The sequence below is a fragment of the Mobula hypostoma genome, chromosome 7 (genome assembly GCF_963921235.1).
Source record: "Mobula hypostoma chromosome 7, sMobHyp1.1, whole genome shotgun sequence".
Taxonomy (NCBI): Eukaryota; Metazoa; Chordata; class Chondrichthyes; order Myliobatiformes; family Myliobatidae; genus Mobula; species Mobula hypostoma.
The window spans coordinates 79696432-79723401 of NC_086103.1; the positions used below are offsets into that span (position 1 = coordinate 79696432).

Genomic DNA, 26970 nt, shown 5'->3' on the forward strand with positions numbered 1-26970 from the left:
CTTGTGGCTAAAGGGATCGGGGGTATGGAGAGAAGGCTGGGGCGGGGTTCTGAGTTGGATGATCAGCCATGATCGTACTGAATGGCGGTGCAGGCTCGAAGGGCCGAATGGCCTACTCCTGCACCTATTTTCTATGTTTCTAGAGGAATTAATTAACTATCAAATGCTATAATTATACAATAGAGGCAAAGAGTACAAAAGTTAGGACATCGTGATGAATCTTAGTAAAATACTGGTTCCCAGAATCAGAATTGGATTTAATTTCATTGACATATGTCATGAAATTTGTTGTTTTGAAGCAGGAGCAGGACATTACAATACACAATGATAAAAAAAACTGCAAATCACAATTAAATTAATCCAAAAAGAGAAAAAAAAATAGTGAGGAAGTATACATGGGTTCATTGACTATTCAGAAATCTGATGGTAGAGGGGAAGAAGCTGTTCCTAAAACACTGAGTCTGTGGCTTCAGGCTCCTGTACCCTCCTGATGGTTAGAAATGAGAAGAGGGCAGGTCCTGGGTGATGGAGGTCCTTAGTGATGGATGCTGCCTTTTTGAAGGTGTTCTCGATACTGAAGGCTAGTGCCTGTGATAGAGCTGCAGAGCTTGCAACATTCTGCGTCTTTTTCAGATCCTGTGCAGTACACACCCCTTCCCCCCTCCCCATACCAGGCAGTAATGCAACCAAAATGATTCAAAGTATAAGGATTTAATAATGTGCATAATCTGGTGAAGCAAGAATTTTCTTGGAACAGAGAAAGTTATGAGGGGATCTGAGAGATACTTAAAATTTTGAATCTAAGTGAAGTCGGTAAAGTGGAAGTGACAAAAGGGTGAAGAACAAAAGGACATTGATTGTTTTATTAATTGTCTTTATTCAAATGACTTGGTGTGTGGAATGCTCTGCCAGAGAGGGTCGTGGATGCAGATTCAATGGTGGCATTCAAAATGGAATTGGGTAAATATCCAAAAGGGAAAAGAAATGTTGGGTGTGAGGTGGGAGCAGGGGGCCATAAATGGAATGGAATTAGTTGGATTGCTTTTAAACACAGCTGCATGGACTCGATGGGCCAAATGTCTTCTTTCCATGTGATTCTGTCATCAGGGCTTTGCTGCTTTTGCACACTAACCAATTTTGCTCCTGATTAAAGCCGAGGGAAAGCTGCATCCCATGGGTATACTTTCCGTTGAGGAAGGTCCAAACAATTCACCCGACATTTGCATGATTCTGTGTTCACTTTTTCTCTGTCCCTAGAGCTCTTGGGGCCAACCCTCTGTACTGTGATTGTAACCTGCGCTGGCTGTCCGAGTGGGTGAAGACAGGCTACAAGGAGCCAGGTATAGCCCGTTGCACCGGACCAGAGGACATGAATGAAAAACTTCTGCTAACAACACCCACAAACAAGTTCCAGTGCAAAGGTATGTGGGTTTGGATCACAGTTAGTAAAGCTCTAAACAGCCACCTTAATCATGGCATCAACATCATTAATTAAAGAAGGACACCACTGACAAGACATGCAAGGTCACTTTGTTATGTCTACACCGCCAGAACAGTGTGGAGAATTAGGTACGGGGATTAGACAGCCCAACATGAACTTTTACATTTTCAAGTTGTTTATTGAAGTTAAAATTCTACGGGGCAAGAAAGCTAGTTCCAGTGTTTATGAAAAATTTAAAACATTATGCTGAGATACATCCTGGGATGCACTAGGACACATCGTCAGTGACATAACCTGGTGTCACTGGGTTTTTTGGGTCTTTCGGCACAGACACACTTGCCCAGGAGACCCAGCCAGGTGACAAGCCAACTTGTGTCCCAGCAGCTTTGGTCCAGGGTCAGACCTCTTAATCCACAGTCATTTAAATTCGACTCTGTGATGGTCCTGGTGGCTCTTCTCTTTGTAGCCCCCATAATGCCAAGGAGAGATCAGGCTCTGCAGAACAAGCAACCAGCAAAACTTCTACACCCCACCTCTATAAACTCGCATCGGGCCCTCCACCCCGTCTCTAGCACTGCTCCACCAGCTCCTGGTATTTGGCTTTCTTAAGCTCAAATGCGTTCTCAATCTGGTTTTCCCAAGGAATTAATTGTCAGTTCTACTGTGACCACCTGCTTCGGGGCTTCTGACAGAATGACCACGTCAGGCCTCAGGGCGTGATGATGCGATGAAGTCAGGGAACTTTAGTTGCTTGCCAAGGTCCCCCTTCAGTTGCCACTCAGACCCGTGGCAAACAGGCCTGCTCATGATCTTGGCCGAGACTGTGGTTGGTCTCCAGCTTTGTCAAAGGCTTTCAGGGTTGGCGGAGGTGCCTACTGTTGTCAGTGGCTGACGAGATATTTTTTGCCACCGCCTTCAGCACCCGTTCATGCCGTCAGTGGCAGCAGCCTTCTCCCAGGGCATTTAGGTCGTCGTTGACGATGTGTCCCAGGGTCCTGCTGCCAGGGCACAGAGGGCATGATAGTGCCTCACTTTTGCGCCAAGCAAAAGGTTTACTAGACTTGGCAGGATATCATCCACAGCCTGGATGCGTTGGTGTTCTGCCTGTCAGATGTTGGACCAGGAGATCTTCCACTCCAGTGCACCCTCCCACCTTGTTCAAGCTCCCGGCTGCCCCATTCCTACCATCCTGGTGGTACACATTTCCTCGACAGCTGCTTGCATCTTTTTCTGGAGAGGTTTGCATCTGCCCCTGCCCCGGGACCTGTCAAAACAGGTTGAAGGAAATCCGTCTAGTCCCGCCTGAGCAGACACCATGGCCTCACCAGATCCCTGTGGCTCAGATGTGACTCAGCCATCTCTACTGTACCCTGGGCCTTTCACTTCCTGCCTGTCTGTTCCTCAGTGCCTGCTGTTGAGACTTTGGGGTCACTGGAATGTATGTACAACAGCATTTTATTGTTCAGGAAACCACAAACTCCTTGTTCATTCAGGTTCCTGAAGGGAAGCTGCAGTTTATTCCTCTTCCCACACAAAGCAATGGTGCTCAGGCTATGTGGGAGGCCCAGCCATCGATCTTTTTTTCAAGAGCCTCAATTGATGACATGGGTACCTCATATACCAGTACTATCCAGGGGATTCGAGGGAGAATGCCATGCTGGTAGATCTAGGCCTTGAACTTGCCACCATGGTGAGCCAGACTTCTAACTCCTTGGTGGTCTTCTGGATGGCAGCCACTTCTCTTGGGCTACAGTTAAAGACCTTCCCCAGGCTCTTGACCAGTTTGTCAGAGATGGATGGGATAGCAATACCATCCAAGGAGAAATGGAACTTGTCCATAAATCAGCCTTTCTTTAACACTAGAAACCTTGATCTCTCTGGCTTAAAGCTCATCCTTGCCCATGCAATCATCCTCTCCAGTGCCTTGAGGATCCACCTACTGCTTGGGACTGATGTAGTTCTCACCATGAGGTCACCCACGAAGGCTCTGATTGGGGGTTGTTGCATACCTGTTTGAGTCAGAGGGCCTCTACATTCCACTTCAGTTGCCTTAACCAGCATGTTAATGATCAGGGAGAAGAGGATCGCTGAGATTATACGTCAGGTCATAATACGCTTCTCGAACTTGTGCCAGCCTGACGTGGTCGTTCCCGGGGAGACCAGTTGTTTACTGAAATTAAATTCGATGTGCAAGAAACCAAGTTCCTGTGTTAATGAAAAAACTTAAAAAACATTGTTGAGACTGAAAATTAGACGCAAAAACTATTTAGCTGTACGGAAAAAACAGAATAAATTTGTCAAGTCAGAGTACTTTTGCCAGGACCGAGAAAGTCTCCTATGTTTAGTTTTTCAATCTGTTTACACATCCGCCAAGGTTTCAACATGATGCCCTACTTCTCCTAAGGCAGTCACCCAGGGTTTCCATGACTCTCCTGTGGGAGCTGATGTAGCTGGCCGAGGAGTGAGGTGGGGTGTTTGGGATCATGTGTGCCTCCCCTGCTGTTTATTCCTCTGTGCTCCCAGCATCTTCCCAACAGCTCCATCAGTCCTTCAGGGATTCTTTTATGAGTCAACAAGAGGGTTCAAAGCTCTTTTAGTTTCATCTTGAAAATAATTTGTTTAATGGAGCTTGAACTAGAGTACTTCTGTCAGGAGTCTGGTGTCAGTCTGTGGAAAACTTCTGATGGAGTTGAATGGAATGTCCAGAGCTGGAAATGTTGTTTGATGAGAAGACAGCTGAAGCTCTTCACGTATCTTGTCAACAAATCTGAAACATTTTGAAGTGTAAATTGGTGGAACTTCTCCAGTACTTTTTGGTACTTGCTATAGGTTGTCCATGACTTTGAAGTTCACAAGCGGGCAGGGATCTTGTCTGCTTGGTAGAACACAGCTTGGTGCTGGGAATGAAACCTGGCTGTTCATATACTAATTTTTTCAGTCAGTCAAAAAGTGAACTTGTCTGTCATGGACAGTAAATTTCATAAGATCTGACATCACTGAAAGTGGCTTCCTAGCAATTGAAAATTATCCACATTTTCCAGAGCCTTGCCACAGATCTTGATTGTTAACAATAATCTTGATTGTTGTACTGAGGGGGTGTCAGTAGAGAAACTTAATTTTCTCGATGTTCAGTCTAAGGCCCATTCTTTAGCCAGTGGAGAACTGATGGCCAAGTTTCATATGTTAGGAATGATGAGAACAAAGGCTGAACAGTTTCTGTTGGTTCCATTGATTAAATCTTCTATAACCAAAACTTGCTGGAGATGAGATGCGGTTCTGAGTCAGGCAGATCAAGAAGAGGGTTCAATTGATGACAAGTCTTTGCTTAGACTGAGTTGGTGATGGACCCATTCTTTAGGATCAAGTTTGAATGTATCCAGACAGCCGACATAAAATGGCAATGCTTTTCTGAGGTCAGCCAAATTTCACGATTCCCTGTCATCTCTATTGATTGATTGAGTTGAAGGATATTTTGAGACTGAAGAAAGGTACATGTAGGAGTATAGTCTGTGATGAAACCGAGTCCATTGTCTGCAAGCTTTAAACTTGAGAGAAGACTTTGAACCGTACCCAATATAAGTATTTACAAATACCCTCACTTTAGCGAGATTATACTTTAGTTTACTTCCCTGTCTAGTCTCTATGGCAAGGTCTAGCTGTCAATACCCACTATTTGAGCATTGGCCCCCCCTCCCCCACCAAGGAGGAGATATTTAAAGCTAACAAAGTAGTTTAAACACAGTTTATATTACTTTTAGTGAGACACATTTAACTTAGATGAATAATTCTTAGCATGGACTGTTATAAGGTCGTGGCTGGGAACGGACCCAAGTGCAAGACACAGACACTGAAGTACTAGGGACAGGACTAGGATACAGGGTGAGAGCAAGGACATGGACATGAAAATCAGGAACCTGGAACAGGACTGGACAAGAGAGCTAGGAGCCCGGGCTTGGACTCCGAGCCAGCAACTGGACAAGGACCCAGTACCTGGGTCTTGCCTCTGGCTCGGACCCCGGAACTAGGCAAGGGCGAGGCTTGGCAGGCAGGCAGGACAAGGCTGAAGTCTTCAAACTTGAGGCTAGAGGCGAGGCTTGGCAGGAGGCAGGAGGCTGGAGTCTTCAGGCTTGATGCTAGAGGCTAGAGACTTGAGGCGAGGCTTGGCAGGAGGCTAGAGGCTAGAGACTTGAGGCAAGGCTTGGCAGGAGGCAGGAGGCTGGAGTCTTCAGGCTTGAGGCTAGGCAGGAGGCTGGAGTCTTCAGGCTTGAGGCTGGAGTCTTCAGGCTTGAGGCTAGACAGGAGGCTGGAGTCTTCAGGCTTGAGGCTAGGCAGGCTCCTCCTGGGCCGGGCTCAGTTCACCTGGTCAGGGCGCGGTACTCCTGGGCAGGGCGCGGATCACCACCCGACAGAGGCATGGGACAGGAAGGGACAGAACCCACCGCAGGTAATGGCAAGACGGCCTGGCTTACCCGATGGAGGCAAGGGACAGGAAGGGACAGAACCAACTGCAGGTAATGGCATGATGGCCTGGCTTACCTGGGCGGAGGCAAGGGACAGCAAGGGAGCTAGGTACAGGGTGGCTCCAGGACAAGACTGCAGGCGAGACGAGGCGAGAGTTACCAGCAAGACAAGGCAGGGCTTCAGGAGAGGAAACAGAAGGCAGAGGAAGGGATACAAGGAGTAAGGACAAGAACAATCCAGCAGCCACGCCCTGGTCTCTGAAGGTATTTATGCAGCCAGCCCCAACAAGCATCAGCTGCCTCAATTAGAGCTCAACAAGAACAGAAACAGGGTAGACAGGAAAACCTGGAGCAAGGGTTGATGGACCGGACCGTGAACCAGAATACGGACTTCACGGAGCGGACCATGACATAGACTTAAAATCAGATTTCAAACTTAGAAGTTTTCTAAACTACAGAAGATTAACAAATACAGGTATAATTCGTACAAGCTAAAATGACATAGTTATGAGCTACAGACAAAATTATGTCAAATCAGCTGATTGAAAAGTATATAAAGGCCTAGCATTCGAAGGACAAACCACAGTTAACAGCACACTGATGATGTCTTCTTCCATGTGATGAAACATTTGCAAGTAGATTGCCAAGATTGGAGAACAATTCAACCCAACCAATGAATCATCTGTCTCAGAAACCAAAGGCTGAGGAATGAATTCTATATCTTCTTTCTGTCACCCCTATCTTTCTGTCATTCCACCTTGTCATTCCCAACTATCCTAACTGCTTTCTAACATAGAGTGTTAGGCCTCGATAGAGTGGATCTGGAGAGGATGTTTCCTACAGTGGGGGAGTCTAATACCAGAGGTACGGCCTCAGAATAGAGGAACATCCATTTAGAATGGAGATGAGAAGGAATTTCTTTAGGCAGAGAGTGGTGAATCTGTGGAATTCATTACCACAGGCAGCTGAGGCCAAGTCATTGGGTATACTTAAGGCCGAGGTTGATAGATTCTTGATTTGTCAGGGCATGAAGGGATACAGTGAGAAGGCAGGAGACTGGGGTTGAGAGGGAAAAGGGATCAGTCTTGATGGAATGGCAGAGTAGACAAGATAGGACAGATGGCCTAATTCTGCTCCTATATCTTATGGGCTTATTTATATTGTTTTGCTGCTAGTTGACATCATCTGTATGTGATATTTTTCAGTTACATTCATCCAGCCAGGTGAGTGCAATGCTTAATCAGGCCAATGAAGACCTATTGTTTCTCTGGAATAAATAACAGGCCAATGAGAACCTCATTGTTTTCTTGTTTAGTACAAGAAGCTGAGCAAGGAATATTGGTTTGAAGTTTAGCTTAGTCAAAAACAACTTTTTGACCCTTTGAAGGGTTATGCTGTTGTACTAGAAAACAGAGGTTAGCAATAAGCCCTCTGGGCCCTGGAAAGTGAATATCCACTTATCCATTATGTCAGTGATGTTTCCTATGCTTGGATTTGTCATGTGGTGAAGATGTCTGTTGTACCGTTTGGGTTGAGTATGCACAGCAACCCTAGGAGCAGCAGCTCAGCCACTAGGTGGCGGTGGTTAGGGCAGATCCCGGTGCTGTTGTCACAATCACATATCTTCAGTCACAACAGCTTTAAGATGCCCGGGTAAACTCAGCTTATCCGACCTGAGAGAAAGAAGGCTGCAAATTGCACTCAAAATATCCCTCTGTCATATCTGTGTACTTAAGCAGGAATAATATCTCTTCATTGGCCTTGTTCTTTTCAACATTGTAATGACCTTTTCAACTTCTATCCAAACTAGGAAGGACTGTAACAGATAGTGGGTGTCCTGTGATATAAGACCATAAGATATGGGAGCAGAATTAGGCCATCTGGCCCACCGAGTCTGCTCTGCCTTTTCGTCATGGCTGATTGATTTTCCCTCAGATACTCTGGTCAAGGTTCTAACAATATAACTTTTTTCAAGATGTACAAGCTAATCAGTATGAACTCTGGTAAATCCCACTTCTAAGGGGCCTGCAACTCCTCTGTGAAGAAGGGACTCCTGGTTTTACATATTTTTATCTTTTTTTAAATAAAGAGACGTGGACATCCATCTCTCGATGGGCCGAATGGCCGACTTCTCCTTTGTCTTATGGTCTATGCTGGAAAAAGTTTGGTTTATGGTAAATTTTTAATTCACTTATTAATTTAAATTTATTTTCTGAGTAGAGTATGTTGTACACTCCCATATCACTCTTTCCTAGTAACAATTCCAGATTCAAGGTTTTACATTGTAAAGCATAGTAGATTTGCTGTTTGTTCCTGTTATTATAGCAGGGTTAACCAGTGCAAATGGGACACCCATAGAAACATCTTATTCTCTTAATTTTACAGATCCATTGAACATTGCAATAACAGCCAAGTGCAACCCATGCCTGTCCAATCCTTGTAAAAACAATGGAACCTGTAATAATGATCCTATTGACTTCTACAGATGTACCTGCCCTTATGGGTTTAAGGTAAGAGTCCAGAAGAAAACATCCAAATCTTTCACCCAGCTCATTGGATTGTTCCAGTTAGCAGTTTCACTACTGCATTGTTGAAGTGGTGCTTGGCTTTTCAACAGAAGAAACATTGCACTGAAAAGTTCTTCAATGGGTTCAGATACTTGCCACATGGAAAATAACATCTCATATATTTTTACCCTTGGACCTCAGTCAACAATAGCACCAGACTTTTTCTCTCGTAATCAGAAAAGGACATCTCTCTACATCTGCTATCCATTTCCTAGCTTTTATGATTCAGTTCATTTTGGTCCTTAAAGCTTTTGTTTGTTCTGTTTTGATGTAGACTTGGAGAAAATCTTGTTTGGAGTACAGTGTAATTGAAAGAAATTGTGCGTTGAGTAGTCAAATCACATGCTATTGAATTATAATCTGCTTTGTCATTTGGTTTTAAATATAAAACTTTATTTTAGTATTAACCTCAAAGAGAAGCTCAATTTGCACGAACAGAATGACATTTTCTTTTACTTTCTTGTCAATTTGCCCCTCTCTCCTGAAGGGATCGTTTTCCGAGGGTTTTTTTTATTTGTTGGCATGTACAAAGCAGCCTTTCAGTGTGGCCCTTAACAGGAACTGTTATAAAATTGTTTTAAGTGTGAGAGGGCAAGCTGAAACTGGAGCAACCGATAATCTTTTCCACTCTTCCCTCTGACATCCACAGCCAATCACATCCAACGCAATAATAGTAATTCAAAGTAAAAGCCTAGCCACGGGTGATAACTTGGGATCTGATTCTGGGATGGCCTGCCCTGTTTGGCTCAGGTGTCCCTGGTCAGACCTCCTGAGCCTTACAGTCTGCAATGAATTCTGCTTCTTGTACCCATCTCCCCATTCTCACCACTCCCTTCCTCCCATGTGCCAAGTACATTGGAATATCTGTAAGTTCCTCCTCAGACCATCAATTACAACCTGTTTGTCAAGATGCAAGTTTGTTAATCTTTTCTTATTCTTAAATTCCTAATTTGCTTTTATTCATCTGAATTGTCCACCATTGGCATTTCATTATCATTGATGCTAGAAGTAATGGTGATTAATAAAAGAAATTCATCTAGAGCCTTATCACATGAATAAGTAGGCAAGCTATATGGATGCATAGTAAAATCCCACAAAAATTACCAAAACTAAGTTATGGTCATTTTGAATGAGGGGATAGTCTGAAAAAATACCTCATATTTGATGTCCACCCAAGCAGGTTGAGAAGGCTTCCATTTAATCTCTGAAGTATAGTGTTCCGACAACCAAAGTTAATGCTGTCATAGAATCAAAGACCACTTCGGCACAGATATATGCCCTTAAGCCGAACTCATCCATACCAACCAAAGTGGTACATCAGCTAGTTTAATTTGCCTTGTATCTCTCTAAATTTTCCTTATTTACCAAAACAAATGTCTTTTAAACATTGTAATTACACCTGCCTCTACCACTTTGTCTAACAACTTGTTCCATATATGCATCACCATCTGTGTGAAAAACTTGCTCCTCAGGTGCCTTTTAAATCTTTTCCCTTTCACATTCAGCCTGTGCCTATCTGTCCTGTCAATACCCCTCATGATTTTATAAACCTTTATAAGATCACACTTGAGCCTCTGTCACTCGACTGACAACAGTTCTAACCCGTCCAGTCCCTCCATATAACTTAATCCCTCTTGTCTTTACAATTTTCTTGTGGATCATTTCTGCCTTCTCTCCAGCTTAATCCTAACCTTCCTGTGGCATAGTGATCGGAACTGTATACCACATTCCACCTGCATACAGCATTTCACCAACATCTTGTACAGCTGCAACACGGTGTCCCAACTCCTGTACTTCCACCCAAAGGATGAAGGCAAGCATATGGTTTCCTTCCTCATCAGCCAGTCTAATCATGTCACTATTTTCACAGAACTATGTTTGTGGTAGCCCTAGTTCTCTTCAACACTTGTGCCATTCACTCTGAAACAAGAGAAAATCTGCAGGTGCTGGTGCAGGAGCAACACACACAAAATGCTGCAGGAACTCAGCAGGCCAGGCAGCATCTATGGAGAAGAGTACAGTCAATGTTTGGGGCTGAGAACTTTCATCAGTCCTGCTGAAGGGTTTTAGCCCGAACACCAACTGTACTTTCCATAGATGCTGCCTGGCCTACTGAGTCATTTATTCTGTATATCTCTTGTTTAACTTCCCAAAATGTATCACCTTACACTTTGAGTTAAATTCTGTCTGCCATTCATCTGTCCACTTTACTAGTTGATCTCATTGTAATCTTAGTCAACCTATTTTATTGTCCATTGTACTACCAAATTTGATGTTATCTGAAAACTAACAAAAGCATTGAGACTATTAGCCCGTGGTACTTCTCAGTATTCATGAGTGTGGTACAGTGATACTTGTTTAGAAATGCACACGCATGTACTTCAGTTGAGAAAATAATCTAAAAGCAAAATAGTCCTAACACTTGCAATCTGAAGCAAAAGCAGTAATTATAGTAAACATCCAGCAAGGGAGGCAGCATCATTTGAACGATCATTGATCCCCTTGACTGCCGACTCTGAACATATTTTCTGCTTTTAATTATGTTGAGAACATGGTTGGGTTCCCCTGTGGTAGAAAAGCCTATGTGTGATCAGTTTCTGATGCTGTCACAAACTTTGAGGGTAACCCTGCAGACATGCCAGACACGTCGATGAGATCTGAGGGCTTCCCAATACACAGGATGGTCAGCTGCTCATTTGGAGACAGCAGAAGGTGGAGATGAAAGTTCACGATAAACTCTTTTTAGTGTTCGGACACAGCGGTCTTATGGCACTCTTGCTCCCCTGATCTGGAACATCTGATGATTAAGTGCCAACCTTTCTATTACCAAGTGTTCTCTGTGATCTTGACTGCAGTTAACATGCCCGCATAGGTCAATGTTAATCAGGTACTTGAGATATTGAGTGAAGACATCAGCAAACACAAAACAGCCTACCCCTAACACCTTTCAAATCATTGTTGAGGACTTCAGTCAGGTTTGTTTGAAGAAATCTCTGCACAATTATCATCAAGATATAAGCTGAAGGCCCAGGGGCCCCAGCACACTTGATCACTGCTATACTGTCATTTGGAATGCATAGACTGCATTTGGGGAAATCTGATTATTTGACTGTCCTCTTCCCACCTGCATACAAGTAGAGACTAAAGATCAAGGCTCCAGAGATAAGAGCAACAAAAAGGTGGATGTGGAAGGCAGGGAACCGACTATGAGATTGCCTCAAGTCAGTGCACTGGGTAGTGTTCAAAGACTCGTCTGAGAATCTGAATGAACACCTTACAGTTGTCACAGACTATATAAAAACATTTGAATACTAGTGTGTCCCCACAAAAACATTCAGTCTTTCCCAACCAGAAGCCCTGGATGAACTATGAGAACTGCAGTCTGCTAAAGGCCAGATGGGTGCCATTCCAGTCTGGCGACCAAAGATACACGGTACAAGAGGTCCAGGTATGGTCTCCAGGAAGCCATCAGGCTGCTGTCTGGCTCATGAGACTGGGGAACTGCTGAACAAAAATCATATCCACTGCTCCCTTTTGTTAAATAGGACACTTAATATGCCTCTTGTAATGTGCCAATTACATTACAGGAAAGGGCAATATTCGAAGTGCCAATTCTGGACCAAATCTGAATCATTGAAGGATGCTCATCTGCTGTGGCAGGGCCAAAATGCTATTATGTCTTACAAAGTGAAACCAAACAACATAGATGACAACAAGCCTTTGCTCCTAGATGAGCTCAATGCTCTTCATGCTTGTTTTGAGTGTCAAAACATGAAGGCATCTTCACAAACTCCCACTCTGTAATATCAGACCCTGAGGCTGAGGTGAGACCATCCTTCAGGAGGGTGACCACACGGAAAATATCCGGCCAAGAAGGGCTAACAACAGGAATTCTGCAGATGCTGGAAATTCAAGCAACACACATCAAAGTTGCTGGTGAATGCAGCAGGGCAGGCAGCATCTGTAGGAAGAGGTGCAGTCGACGTTTCAGGCCGAGACCTTTCGTCAGGACTCGTCTCGGCCTGAAACGTCGACTGCACCTCTTCCTACAGATGCTGCCCTGGCCAAGAAGGGCTACCTGGCCGAGTACTAAAAATCTGTGCTGATCAACTGGCTGGAGTGTTCGCCAATACCTTTAACTTCTCGCTTCAGCAGTCTGAGGTAACCACTTGCTTCAAGAAGGCTTCAGTTATACTGATGCCTGAGAAGAACATGGTAAGCTGCCTCAATTTTATTGTCCAGTGGCAATTACATCTGCAGTGATGAAGTGCTTTGAGAGATTGTTGATGAAACACATCAACCCCTGCCTGAAAAGTAACTGGGATCCTCTCCAACTTGCCCACCATCACAACAGGTCCACAGCAGATGCCATTTCATTGGCTCTTAACTCAACCCTGGAACATCTGGACAGTGAAGATGTGTACATCAGGATGCTATTCATCAACTTCAGCTCAGCATTTAATCCTATCATATGCTCAAAGTTAATCAATAAGCTTCAAGACCTCGGACTCAATTCCTCCTTGTGCAACTGGATCCTCGATTTCCTCACTTGCAGATCCAGTAAGTTCAGATTGGCAAAAACATCAACACAATTTCTATTAGCATTATAAGAATGTGTGCTTAGCCCCTGCTCTACTCGCTTTATACTTATGACTGTGTAGCTGAGCACAGCTGTAACGCAATATTTGAGTTTGCTGATGACACACTGTCATTGTCTGAATCAAAGGTGCTGACGAATCAGCGTATAAGAGGGAGATTGAAAATCTGGTTGAGTGCTGTCACAACATCAGCTTCTCACTCAATGCTAGCAAGACCAAGAGGCTGATTATTGACTTCAAGAGGAGGAAATCAGAAGCCGATGAGCCTGTCCTTATCATGGATCTGCAGTGGAGAGAGTCAGCAACTTATATTCCTCGGTTTTATCATTTCAGTGGGTCTGCCTTGGGTCCATTATAAAGAAAGCACAGCAGTGCCTCTACTTCCTTAGAAGTTTGTGAAGATTCAGCATCAGATCTAAAACTTTGAAAATATCTATAGATGTGTGGTGGAGAGTATATTGACTGATTGCCCCTCGCCTGGTATAGAAACACCAATGCCTTAGAATGGGAAATCCTACAATACAGGCCAGTCCCTCTCCACTACTGAGCACATCTACATGGAGCACTGTCACAGGAAAACACCATCTATCTTCAAGGAACCCCACCATCTAGGCCATGCATTCTTTTGGCTGCTGCCATCAGGTAGAAGGCACAGGAGCCTCAGTAACCTGTCTTCCTGGTTCAGAAATCATTATTACTCCTCAGCCATCAGGCTCATGTACAAGAAAGGATAACTTCATTCAACTTCACTTACCCCATCACTGAACTGTTCCCACAGTTATGAACTCACTTTCAAAGACTCTTCATCTCATGCTCTAGATAGTTATTGCTTGTTTGTTTTCTTTTTCATCTATATTTGCATAGTTTGTTGTCTTTTGCACATTGGTTATTTGTCCAGCATGTTGGGTGCGATCTTTTATTGATTCTATTGTGTCTCTTGAATGTCTGCAAGAAAATGAATCTCAGGGTTATATATGGTGACATGTATGTACTTTGATAATAAACTTACTTTGAACTTTCAATAAATTCAACTTTGCTTATGATGAAAACATTGATATCAGTTATGCCATGGTTTTGTACAGGCTCATTAGACTTATGAATTATTCCTACTACTCAGAGAGGGGGAAAAACATATGAAATGCATTTACTACTTAATTTGAGTTGTGGTGCTTGGGTACCTTCAATGGTATGTAGAGTCACATAGCAGAGTTCAAATCAAGCACCATGGATATCCATCCTATAACAATTCCATCTTGTTCTCCCTACATTCCCATTAACTCTCTCCATCCATCACCTACACACCAGGAAAAATTTACAGTGCCTAATTAACCTGTCACCCTTTGTGTCTTTGGGATACGTGAGGAAAATGAGGTGCCTAGAGGAATTCCACTCAGTTGCAAGGAGAATGTGCAAACTCCACATAGACATTATCAGAGGTTAGGACAGAACACGGGCCACTGCAGCTGACACCACTACAGGTTGTGAAAAGCTGAAAAAACTCTAATTAGTTTGTAAAAGAAAAAAAAATCACCCTCAGGTTCTGTTCCTGGCCACTTTCAAGTAATCTCTGGTGGTAACTGCATATGTACAGAGATAAACTCTGGGATGCCATGGTAGTGTCGCGGTTAGCATGACGTTATAACACAGTAGCATAGCGTTAAGCGTGACACTATTACACGGTAGCATAATGGTTAGCATGACACTATTACACGGTAGCATAGCAGTTAGCTTGACACTATTACACGGTAGCATAGCAGTTAATCTGATGCTATTACACGATAGTGTAGCAGTTAGTGTGACGATTACACAGTAGTGTAGCAGTTAGCGTGACACTATTACACGTTAGCATCGCAGTTAGCATCACACTATTACATAGTAGTGTAGCAGTTAGCGTGGCACTATTACACAGTGGTGTAGCAGTTAGTGTGACACTATTACACGTTAACATAGTGGTTACCGCGACACTATTACATGGTAGCGTAGCCGTTAATGTGATGCTATTACACGATAGTGTAGCAGTTCACATGACACAATTACACAGTAGTGTAGCGGTTAGCATGACACAATTACACAGCGTAACGGTTAATGGGACACTATTACATGTTATTTTGGCGGTTAGCGTGGCAATATTACACAGAGGTGTAGCAGTTAGCGCGACACTATTACATGGTAGCATAGCAGTTAATGTGACACTATTACATATTAACATAGTGGTTAGTATGGCACTATTACGTGGTAGCGTAGCGGTTAGCATGTCACTATTACATGTTAGTTGGACAGTATTACACGGTAGCATAGCAGTTAGCATCACACTATTGCACGTTAGTTGGACACTATTACACAGTAGCGTAGCGGTTAGCATGACACTATTACACGGTAGCGTAGCGGTTAGCATGACACTATTACACGTTAGTTGGACATTATTACACAGTAGTGTAGCAGTTAACATGACACTATTACACATTAGTTGGACACTGTTACATGGTAGCATAGCGGTTAGCATGACACTATTACAGCTTATGGCTCAATTTCCGAATTCTCTAAGAAGGTTTGTACGTTCTTCCAGTGAGCACGTGCATTTTCTCCGGGTGCTCTGGTTTTCTCCCTTAGTCCAAATGTACCAGTTAGTAGGTTGATTGGTCATTGTAAATTGTCCCGTGGTCAAGGTGGGGTGAGATAGGTGTGTTGATGGGTGGTCCAAAGGGCCTGTTTTGCACTGAAAGTTTGTTCATTCTTCCTTTGAGGACTGTGCTTCCTCTGGGTGATCCGGTTCCCTTCCACAGTCCAAGATATACCAGTTAGTAGCTTAAATGGTCACTGGGAATTGTCCTGCTATGTTTTATACCCTAAAATAGGATACAAAAGTTAGCCATGCTCAGGAAAGGAATGTGACTGTTTATTGGATTAAAAGATCACACTTGCTGTTGTAACCGTGCCCATTAACTCCCCTTCTGTTACAGGAGGGGAGTTAATCAGAATCAGTGAAAGAAATTATCTACAAATGTATTAGGATGCAGATGTATCAATGCTGTCTTGTTGCACCTTTGATGAATTATCACAAACCATTCTGTTTTCTTCATCCTCATAGGGCCAGGACTGTGCTATTCCAATCAACGCCTGTATCAACAACCAGTGCCAAAATGGAGGAACCTGCCGTCTAGCTGAAGGAGATAAACGTGGATTCAGGTGTCTTTTTAAATAATTAAATACCAGAGCAGCAAACCAGATCTTAATTCACAGGATTGAATATATAGTCAGCTTTGGTGTCACTGCAGATAATTTTGAAGAAAAAATGAAATTGTTGTTCTGTGCTGTCTGATAAAAATGTGGCAGTTAACACTTTAATGGATCACCTGTTTGAAAGATACTTCACCTACGAAGAAGAGTTGTGCAGTCCAACATCACTGGACAACTTAAACTGTTGAAGTTTCCAGGACATGAAGAATGAGAGAACTTTGACAGCTAAAAAGCTGAAGAATTTACAATGGAAAATCTAGCAGTAGAAACTGTTGGGAAAAGGGCACAGTAAACAGCAGATAAGTTAAATCTTGAATCCACCAAGAAAATTGAGGTACTATAGAAAGTGGAAATGTTCATGTACTGGAGACAAGGTTTTAGAAGTATAAAGTTATTAATGAGCGTGCTATCAAAATATTCCAAAAATATCAATTAATTGAGCTCTCCAATAATGTAATTAAATGATCAAAAACTTGACAACTAATTAGAGAGGTTTTTCAGTTTTCTAAGAGAAAATATATGGAATGAAATGCCTAAAGAGATAGCAAAGTTGTGAGGTAGATAAGCAAAGGTGAGGTATTTGACAGAGATGATGTCCAATTGGCTTTAAGAATCATGTGAGACTTTACAGTTACTATGCAGGATGATATGTTTATGGTCTGATCATTGAACACTATTTTGTAGATTTAAAGATAATTATGGATATATTATCTGCACCTAGGGAACAATTAACTGAAGAATGCTCTTGAATAAAGCCCTGGGGGAGAAATTAGCCTAAGTGCATGTGAGAATATTGGCTGCCAGTTGTATTTGCCTCCTTGCATTTGGTTAAATTGATTTCAACAGAGACACACGTATAGTTAGATCAAGAAACCAACAATGGATTTCTTTTTTCCTTTCTTGGGAAGAAGAAATGATATTTTTCAGCAAAGGGAGGTTCTTATTTACAAAACAAATGCCTGACTGCTACTTTTAATGCCATGAGAAATGACACTTTTATAATCATTCACAATAATTCAGAGGAATTATTCAATATCATTAAAGTGCCATTATATTAAACTAAAAAGGTGACACAGTGCTCAAATTTTCTGCTTACAAATGGAGTCAAGTTTGAAAAGACCATGACATAAGTTTTGCTATCAGGCCAGATTTAACTGATCTGTTATCTTTGAAAATGTGTTCCTCATTACCCAAGGTAAAAATGCTCACACTGTGAAAGTTCTTAAATCCTTTTGCAAATGAATTAATGTAGCTCTCCTACCTAACTTTTTAAGATGTGCCTTATTTGGGATAATCATCTAAAATGCAATCATATGCTGTTGTTTTACAGAATTTTGCAATTGAAAATCAATTTAAATTGGATTAACTGTATGTTTAAATTAATGTGACTTTTTCTGGATCAAACTTGGATATTTGACTGACACTCAATCACTCATCTGGCATGATTTCCACATAAAGTCTGCATGTGATGTTCTCATGCAATGTACAGCATTCCTTTCTTGAGTTTGTATCCTGGTGCCCTGGGAGTATCTATTGTAGAGCAGCCCCAAGGAACATGGACTTAAATCCATAGGACCAAACTGGGAGGTATGCCGGTAGCAAGAAACATATCAGCAGTTTCCTCTCCCACCACTCAGACTGACAGAATCATCCCAATAAAACTCATCTGTTGCCCACCCTGCCCATCACCCTTACCCTAACTTCTCACAAACTCCTATAGACATACTCTGGGAAGCATTCTTCTTGGCTGCTTCACTGTCTGGTATGGGGGAGAGTGAGGGGCTACTGCACAGGCTCAAAGTAAGCTGCAGAAAGTTGTAAAATTAGTCACCTCCATCATGGGTATTGGCCTCATTGTATCCAAGACATCTTCAAGGAGCGGTGCCTCAGAAAGGTCGGATCCATCATTAAGGATCCCCACCACCCAGGGCATGTCCTCTCCTCATTGTTACCATCAGGTAGGAGGTACAGAAGCCTGAAGGCACACACTCAGTGATTCAGGAACAGCTTCTTCCCCTCTGCCATCCGATTTCTGAATGGTCATTGAATGCATGAACACTACCCCAGTACTTTTTTTTGTAATTTCAATTTTGGCACTACTTATTTTATTGTAACTATTTAATATACATATATATCTTTAAAATATATATATATCTTCAATTCAGTTTTTTTCTATATTTATCATGTATTGTATTACACTGCTGCCACAAAGTTGACAAACTTCACAACATATGCTGGTGATATTAAACCTGATTTTGATTCAGATTCTGATCTACCTCTCTCTCCCACTTTGCTACCACTTTCCCAAGGAGAGACCTTCTCCCATCAAAGGTTGATACCAACCTTCATGCTTCTCCCTTTTCCTTGGTTTCTCCTATTTACAAATGCTTGCAGAGACAGAGAGTTACACATCATGGAAACAGACCATTCAGCAGTTTGAGTTCATATAGACCGTGAAGCAGGCATTTACACTTACCCTATTTTATTCACCTTTAACCCCATCTGGATTGCACTACTTGCTACTTACCCAGGCGCCGGGGGCAATTGACTGCACATTTAACAAAGCAACCCTCAAGTGTTTGGGAGGTGCGAGGGAACTGGAACATCCTGAGGTAACCCATTTGATCACAGGGAGAACTTGCAAACTTCAAATGGGAAGCATCAGAGGTCAGAATTGAGCCTGGTTCAGACAGGCTTTGAGATGGTAGCTTTGCTAGCTGTGCCAATCTGCTACAACCAGCTAATGACCCAGCCCTCAGTTCACTGACTGGCCTCACTGCCCTGATCACCATAATGGCCTCCCTGCATGGACTCCAGATGTCCTTTGTTGGATTCCTATCCTTTGCCTCCAAAGCTAAGAAACTCAGAGTATATTGGCCCAAGGGTGCCTGGTAATGGGTACTCGAGGGCAATATGAACAACTTCACTTGTGGCACTTCAAGGGAGGGTTACACTGGAACTGATGTCATCACATGCACCCATAACACGCATAATACATAATGCCCACACTACGTGATGTGCATGTAGCCTGGAAGTGCCCTGGGGAAATTTTGGAGAGTAGTAAACAGCCCCAAATCAGTTACTGTCTGTTTTATTTGTGGAAAAAACACACGATTTTCAATTGTATAATGCTGAAAAATAGCTTCACCCAATTTCCTTTCCAGCATTTATTTCAGGACAAAGATTTGAATTTCTTCTTCCTCTACACACTACCCCCCACCCCCCAGCACTGTTATCATAACAGCTGTGGAGTCATCAACTTCAGTTACATTAGTGATAATATCGTGCGATTCACCACAATAAATTCCAAAATGGTGGCATTGGATCAGATTCAATTTTGATGAAGGTCATCATGTAGGCAATCTCATATTTGAACAACAGTTCACCAATCCTAAATTAACCTCTGAAGTTTCTGTAGGATGCTAGTGCTCCAGGGGGTAGGAATTAACCTTTGTTCCCTGGCAATAAGCAGGCATTAGAGTAAAGGACCTCAAGTTTCACTGAAAACAATAAAACTGGCTCTCAGTGGAGGGAAGAACAGTGAGTGGCCGATACTGTTTGATCCAGTTTAATGCAATAACCTGAGCTGAATCTCTTACCCCGAAACCTGATCGAGAGCTACTCTGAATCTCAACTTTCACGATATTTATTTATAGTTTAGGGACCTATAAAAGTGAACGTATCCTCCTGTAAAATATGGATGTTTCAGAATTTTCTTTTAACAGGACATTGTGGAATAAACTTTAAAACAATAAAGTGACCGCAAGGTGTAGTGAGGTAGCATGTACATCTCTGGAACTTCGATGCCACTGCTGGAGAACCGTAAGGATCTTACACAGGCTCCAGTCAAGTCCCAACGCTTATAATCCTTGCTGTGGAGGCGCAGGAATGCCACAGTCAGATTTGCCAGTATCTTCTTAAATGATGGAGCAGACTACAGGGGCTGTATGTCTACTCATGCTCCTAATTTGTACTTTCATACTACAGCAGACCAGCAAATTAACAGTAAGTCCAATAAGAACTGAAGACAGAGGATTTGGGAACAGAATTAACCTCACCCCGCCCCCCCGCCCCCCCCAGTGAAGCTGCAACACACAACTATATCTTTCACATCAACAAACACAGCATGCAATAAAGAGAATTAAATAATTCCATGAACACCTAATCAGATGGAAACTCTTGTGTCCTACCAACACTGGTCATGAATGGAAGCGAGTGGAAAAATCAAGAGGACCCTCCAAGAACACTTAATCTTCAGCAATGGCAAAGCACAGCAACTGAGTGATTAAACAAAGAGACTGAAGCATTCCACAACCATGATTTACCTGAGAAGCTGAGAAGGTGCTCCACCTGAGCCTCCTCCCATCTCTCTGAGATTTCTGCCATCGTAGAAGGCAGTCTTCAGCTAGTTTGATTCACAGTGTAATATCAAGGAACAGGTGAGAGCTCTAGTCTGTCAGACTTCACGAACCAGATAACCTTTCCGCCACAACACTGAAAACCTGCTTCCTAGAACTGGCTGCACATCGACCTGCATTGTCCCTGAATGCCTACAACAATAGCATTTCACTGGCAGCGTGAAAACTACCCGGAAATATTCTCTTCACAAAATAAATGGACAAATTCAATACAACAAATTACTCTCTAATCAGTCTGTTGTCAATCGTTATCAGAAAGAGCAAGATTGTTATCTGCAGAGCTGTTGCAGAATCTTCTCAGCAATAACCTGCTGTCTGACACACTGTCAGCACGCTCAGCTCCAACTTGATCCATAAAGTTGAATTCCAGAGGTAATGTGAGATTTATTGCTCTTGACACCAAAACAGCATTTTAACAACTATTAGACAAAGGAATCCGAGTAAAACTGAAGTCAACAGACCTCATGGGGAAAGCAGTTCAATAGCTGAAGTCATTCCTCATGAAGAATGTGGTTCCTGTGGAAGACAACCACCTACCTGCAGGTTCCCTTCCAAGTTGCTCAAAACCCTTGCTTAGAAATGTATGTCTACCCTTCATTACTCCTGGGTTTAAATCATGGGATTCCCTCCCTTTTGTCATTGTGTGATCATCTGAATCAGAAGGACTGTAGTATTTCAAGTTTGCATTTGGAAGGGCGAAATGACTACCGACCCTGAGTCAGGAACTAGAAATAAACTCCTGCTAGCAGGGAGAAACATGATTGTTTTATAGGAGGGAACCTAGGTGCTAACTCTCAGGAAGTACATAAGGAGAACTTGACACTTGTATTAGGTCTCCTTCCTCTGGTCTAATTTGTAATCCAAAGACAACAAGAATCACCGAGCTGTGCAGTTCACCTTGTGATATTATCAACTGGAAAGTGGGCAGAGAGAGATAATTCAGAGCCTGTGACCGCAAAGCAAATGGGATATATTGGTTTTCATGTTGTCACAAAGCACCAAGCTCAGTCTCATTCTTACTTGGTGGTTATTCAATGGGAGATTCATTTCATAGCATCTTCAGTTCATTTTTTTTTAAATCTTTCCTTGCAGGTGCCTCTGCCCTCCAGGCTTTGAGGGACAGCTGTGTGAAGTAAATCCTGATGACTGTGACAGTAATGACTGTGAAAATAATTCCACGTGCGTAGATGGAATTAACAACTATGCCTGCCTTTGCCCACCCAATTACACAGGTATTGATCATAATATACAGCTTCTCTGACGGGATATTGTTATCTGGATCGAAACTTAAGGCTGAGCTCAATGCAGAATAGTAAATTTGCAGGCTTTTGGAGTAGATCCTTCAGCATTCCTGACAGTAGAGGGCTGAGGGGAATATGGCCCAGTTCATCCATAACCACCAATGTTTTAATTGTTTAATTATCCCACTTCTCCCATTTCCCTGTCTGCCCCCTTCCAAGCTGCATTACCTCAAGCCTGTCCTCTGCGTGAATATATCACCACACAGACCAGGTTTCCTCAGGATAAGGCTAAGGCTCTAAGTGCAAGAGGAAGGGCACATTGGTCAGGCTCCAAGCTCTCTGCAGTGTTCTTGACCTAAAACTGTATCCTTGAGAATTGGAGCAAGAGGCAGGCTTTGCATCACCTCCTTCAACTGAATAACCTATAGAATTGCATCATCGATCCCATCACATGAGCAATAGAGAAGTAGCAATATTCAATAATTACAAAATAGTGAATAGTCTTCATCAAAATAGTGAAATGTATCAGAAGGAGCGCTTTTACTTTTAACTTCTTTTTATACTCAGAGAGATTTTCTCAACTTTTCATAGAAAAGGGGGGAAAAAGCAAGAGGATGCCACACAGCCCCTCATGCCTGCCCTGCCAATCAATAAGATTGAGCCTGATCTGATTTTTGCTCCAGCTCCACTTTCTTCCCTGGTTCCCAGGAACCAGTAATCTGCCAATGTTAACCTGTAGTATTTCAGTGATTCTGGCATCACAGCTCTCCGTGGTAGAAAATCCCAGACCAACAAGCCTCTGAGAGAAAAAATTCCTCTTCATCTTTGACCAACCCTTTCTCTGAAACTAGTTCCAGATATCTTCACAGAGGGAAAAATCCTCCTGGCAGGATCTCTTAAAGCCTTGTGTACCGTGCCAACCGTCCCTTACGAGAGAAACTGTTCAGAGTTTGGCACTAAATTGAAGTAATTTTGCAGTTTCATTAAGAATCATGATATAGTTTGGTGATGTTGAAAATGGGTGTAACGTTACCTTTTGGTTGATCTGCCTGTGCTGGCTGTAAGAAGCATTGCAAGGATAATTGCATTTCTTTGTTCTGTCTCGGCCTTGCTGATACAATCCATAGAAATAGCTTCCTTCAAGTTTCAGTGCACTATTCAGAAAGATTAGTGAATGCCAGCTAATGATTTGATAGTAGAAATCCTATTGTCACCCAGGGCAGATATTTAATCATTGGCTGCTACATGCACGCTAATGTTTCTTTTCCCTTCTATCTCATCCCCAACTTTGTGTCAGATGCTCCCAACTGTAGCTTTCAGAGCTTCACCAAATAAGTTCGGCTAAAGCATGGATCAGGAACGTTCCTGGTTGTTCTGAAGAGGGATTAATTTAAATGATATTTTTACATGTTAAGCCATCAGAAAGTAAGATATGCACTTTATTAAATCCTGAGATATTTACCAAGTTAGGTAAGCCTGACACCATCACTCACCAAATGGATACCTTGTAGAAAAGGCCTCAAACACAAGAAAATGATTGTAATAAAATACAAATTCAAAGAAAGCATTGGAGCTTTCAAGGCAGCTCTTTTAAACTTCTCTCCAGGGTGTTCTGTGATTTCTAAGCTTTCACAATGCACCCCACATGTGTTGATCCTTTTCATCTTCAAGCAAAGGCATGTGGTTCCCAGGCAAGGATTAACTCCAATTTAAACCACAAAGGATGGAGTCTATAAAAAGGATTAAAATCAGAAGTCAAATGATTGGGATTTTCCTAATTCTAAACAGATCAGACACAATCCAACCTCCACAGGGAATCTTATCGCTTCTGCCCATGAACACAAATATAAAATATTTTCCCCTTGGTAATCTAATGTCGATTCCATGCTAAGGAGGCCAACGGATCCAAATGTTGCCTTGTTTTCACAATGACATGGATATTAAGGTGATTGCTTTGTGTATAAATGGCCTTGAACTTTTAGGAATGTTCATTATTCTGTATTACTTCAATTTTGCCCTGAATAAGATGAGTTTCAGACAGAAAGCAGTCAATGGTGAATACTGCTCCTAATTTAAAATTCTCTTACTGATAAATTGATGCAGAAGGAATTTAGTTGATTCCTGATCTATTCCTGAAATATTAAGGAAAATTGTTTTTAAACACTTGCCTTAAGTTTTGACTTTCGCTGTTCATGATCATTAAAGTTTTCATTAAATTGGAGCCTTTAATAAATTCTTCAGACATTTCAAAGAGCTTTGTAGCAAGAATTGTTATTAATTCAGTCAGTCTTTTCAGAGGCAAGCACAACAATCATAAACACTAATTGACTAATAAATCAGTTTCTGTGGCAGTAGACTGAGGGTGTGAAACTGTTCAAGTATTCAAGTGCCCAGTCATATCCACCTTAACAAGCAAGTGAAGCATCACATAAATGTTCCTTCTCAAAGATGCCAGAGTAAGAATTCAGCTGGGAATGTTACCAATGTAGATGGAATGGCACAGATTGTCGTATTTATCTCCTGATTTTGAAACTGGATGCTGGATGCTGAACATTTCAGTCCTGAAGAAGGGTCTTAGCCTGATTCGTGACTATTTATTCACTTCTACAGATACTGCCTGACCAGCTGAGTTCCTCCAGCATTTTGTGTTTGTTGCTTTGGATTTCCAGCATCTGCAGAATCTCTCATGTTTATACTTATGTTTGTTGCACCTACCATGCAACACCTTCCTCTTAATGCCAACAAAAATAATGGAATCATTTTCTGGAATGCTTCTTGTAACCAGAGCCATAGGAATGAGAAAAGATGGGTTCACCATTGACCTAACCCGCTGCTCATTTGAACTGACTGGAGATTCTCCAAACTTGGAAGGGTTTGGAAATGTATGATGGGCAGTAGACTGATCTTGTCAATGCACCTGGGGTGCATCACAGTATCTGACGGCTAAGTTGTGGACATTGGCTACACCACATCAAGCCTGACCCATGGCTAGGGCAATGCTGCTCAGTGAAAATGTATGGGATTTTCTCAGAGCTGAGGCGCAAGCGACAATGTGGGAATATGTATACATATAGGGTAGAGAGTCGGGGGGGGGTGTGGAAACCAGATGCGGAGGTGCCACTTTAAGGACAGAGTGGGGCAGGGATGCCCAGTGCGGAGAAAGCAGGAAGGAGCAAAAGGCAGGGAGTAGCATGGAAGGCCTGGAGGATGGGTATTTGGGGAAACAAGCCAACATTTGGATCCACTGGGCTCCTCATCTTGGAAGCTGCATTAGCTTAACAAGGGAAATATATTTTGTAGGTATGTTCATGGGCAGATGTGATAAGATGGAGGACACGGAGAAGGACAACAAATAATTTGCTGGAGGAAATTAGTAGGTCGACCAGCATTTGTGGGTGAAAGGATCTGTGAACATTTTGGGTCAAAACTCTGTATCAACTGATGCTGTTCTACCACTGTTCTTCAGGTATTGAGTTCCTACACTAAATTGCTCCACATTCTAGTATCTGCAGTTTCTTATGTCCCAACTGAATGAGAAATGACTGAGAGACAGGGAGAATCGAGGGTGAGAAAGGGTCAGGAAGGAATAGTGAGGTGTAAAGCAAAAAGAAGACAGTGGTCAGTGGTCAAGGGAGTCTGTGCCTGAACCCACCCATGTGCATGAGGGCCTGCATACTTGCTGACTCTGTGTGTGTGTGTGTGTGTGTGTGTGTGTGTGTGTGTATATTAATGTCCATGCAACAAAGCCTAGTTTCTTTTCATTAGACCAAGACCTTGCTTGTTCTGTTAGGAATCTGGGGTATCTGGTCTGTCAAGGCCATCTCATGTTGCAAGAAGTCAATTGCAGATAACTTCCACACCTCATTATGAGGTTTGAAACCTGGGACATCATTCACGCTCAGGTTTATTTATCACATGTACATCAAAACCTACAGTGAGGTGTGTTATTTGTAGTAACAACCAACTGACTCACGGATATGCCAGGAGCAGTCCACAAGTGTCGCCACATATTTTGGCGCTACATGGTATGCCCGCCATGCTGGGCAGAACAATACAGAATGCAACAAAACAGAGCATACCAAGTGACCTAGCAACACCAGCAAAAGAAACCCCTTCCTTCCACCCATGCACATGACTGTCCTCTTACCCAGGAGAGGCTGTCTTCAGCCTCCAGCCTCCAGCCTCCAGTGGACTCGTAGATTGACAGATACTGGGCCTTTGACTTCCCCAGCGGACTCAGAGAAACTCACATACTCAGCGTTCCGGACATCAGGCGGCAAATTCTGGATTTCTGATCGACCTTCAGGGTTCAATGTGGACTTGTAACAATGAACCCAGTCTAGCGAATGGAGTAACTAGAGGCTCCAGTACGCTTTGCCCACTTGCAGAACGCTTTAGGTTTTATGAGCGGAATAAAAAGAAAGGGGAGTCCATTTCAGTTTATGTGACTGAATTGAACAGATTATCCGAGTATTCTAAGTTCAGTAATGGGCTTAATGGTGCACTGAGAGATGGCTTAGTTTGTGGAATCTTACAAGAAATCAGTCAAAAACTGCTCCTAACTGAAGCACAATTTATAACTATTTCAATTGCTCTTTTGAATGTATCAATGGAAACAGCAGACAGAGACACAATTGAGTTACAGTCAGAAATAAAAGTGAGCGTGAACAAAATTGCAATGACTAAACGGAAACTGGACTGGCTGAACAAATTGTTTTACCATTGTGGCCAGGGCTCACATATACCAGACCTCCTCCATGGCCTCCTCCACTGTCGTGATAAGGCCATACTTAGGTTGGAGGAACAACACCTTGTATTCTGTTTGAGTAGCCTCCAACCTGATGGCATCAACATCGATTTCTCAAGCTTCCAGTGATGCCTCCCCACCCCCTTCACCATTTCCCATTCCCTTATCCCTCTCTCATGTTATCACCTCCCTCTGGTGCTCCTCTGCCCCTTTTTTCTTTATCCCATGGCCTTTTATCTCTTTTACCAATCAACTTCCTAG

The 26970-nt window shown here is 42.7% G+C and overlaps 1 protein-coding gene across 2 annotated transcripts in view; it reads left to right on the top strand.

Annotated features, from left to right (window-relative positions):
* Positions 1–26970, top strand: part of LOC134349406 (slit homolog 3 protein-like) — a 674478-nt gene that overhangs the window by 613163 nt on the left and 34345 nt on the right. For both annotated transcript variants that reach the window (XM_063053662.1, XM_063053663.1), the window contains 4 exons: positions 1258–1421; positions 8287–8411; positions 16155–16252; positions 21814–21953. In XM_063053662.1, coding sequence (XP_062909732.1) covers positions 1258–1421; positions 8287–8411; positions 16155–16252; positions 21814–21953 — 527 coding nt within the window. The remainder of the gene's footprint in view (positions 1–1257; positions 1422–8286; positions 8412–16154; positions 16253–21813; positions 21954–26970) is intronic.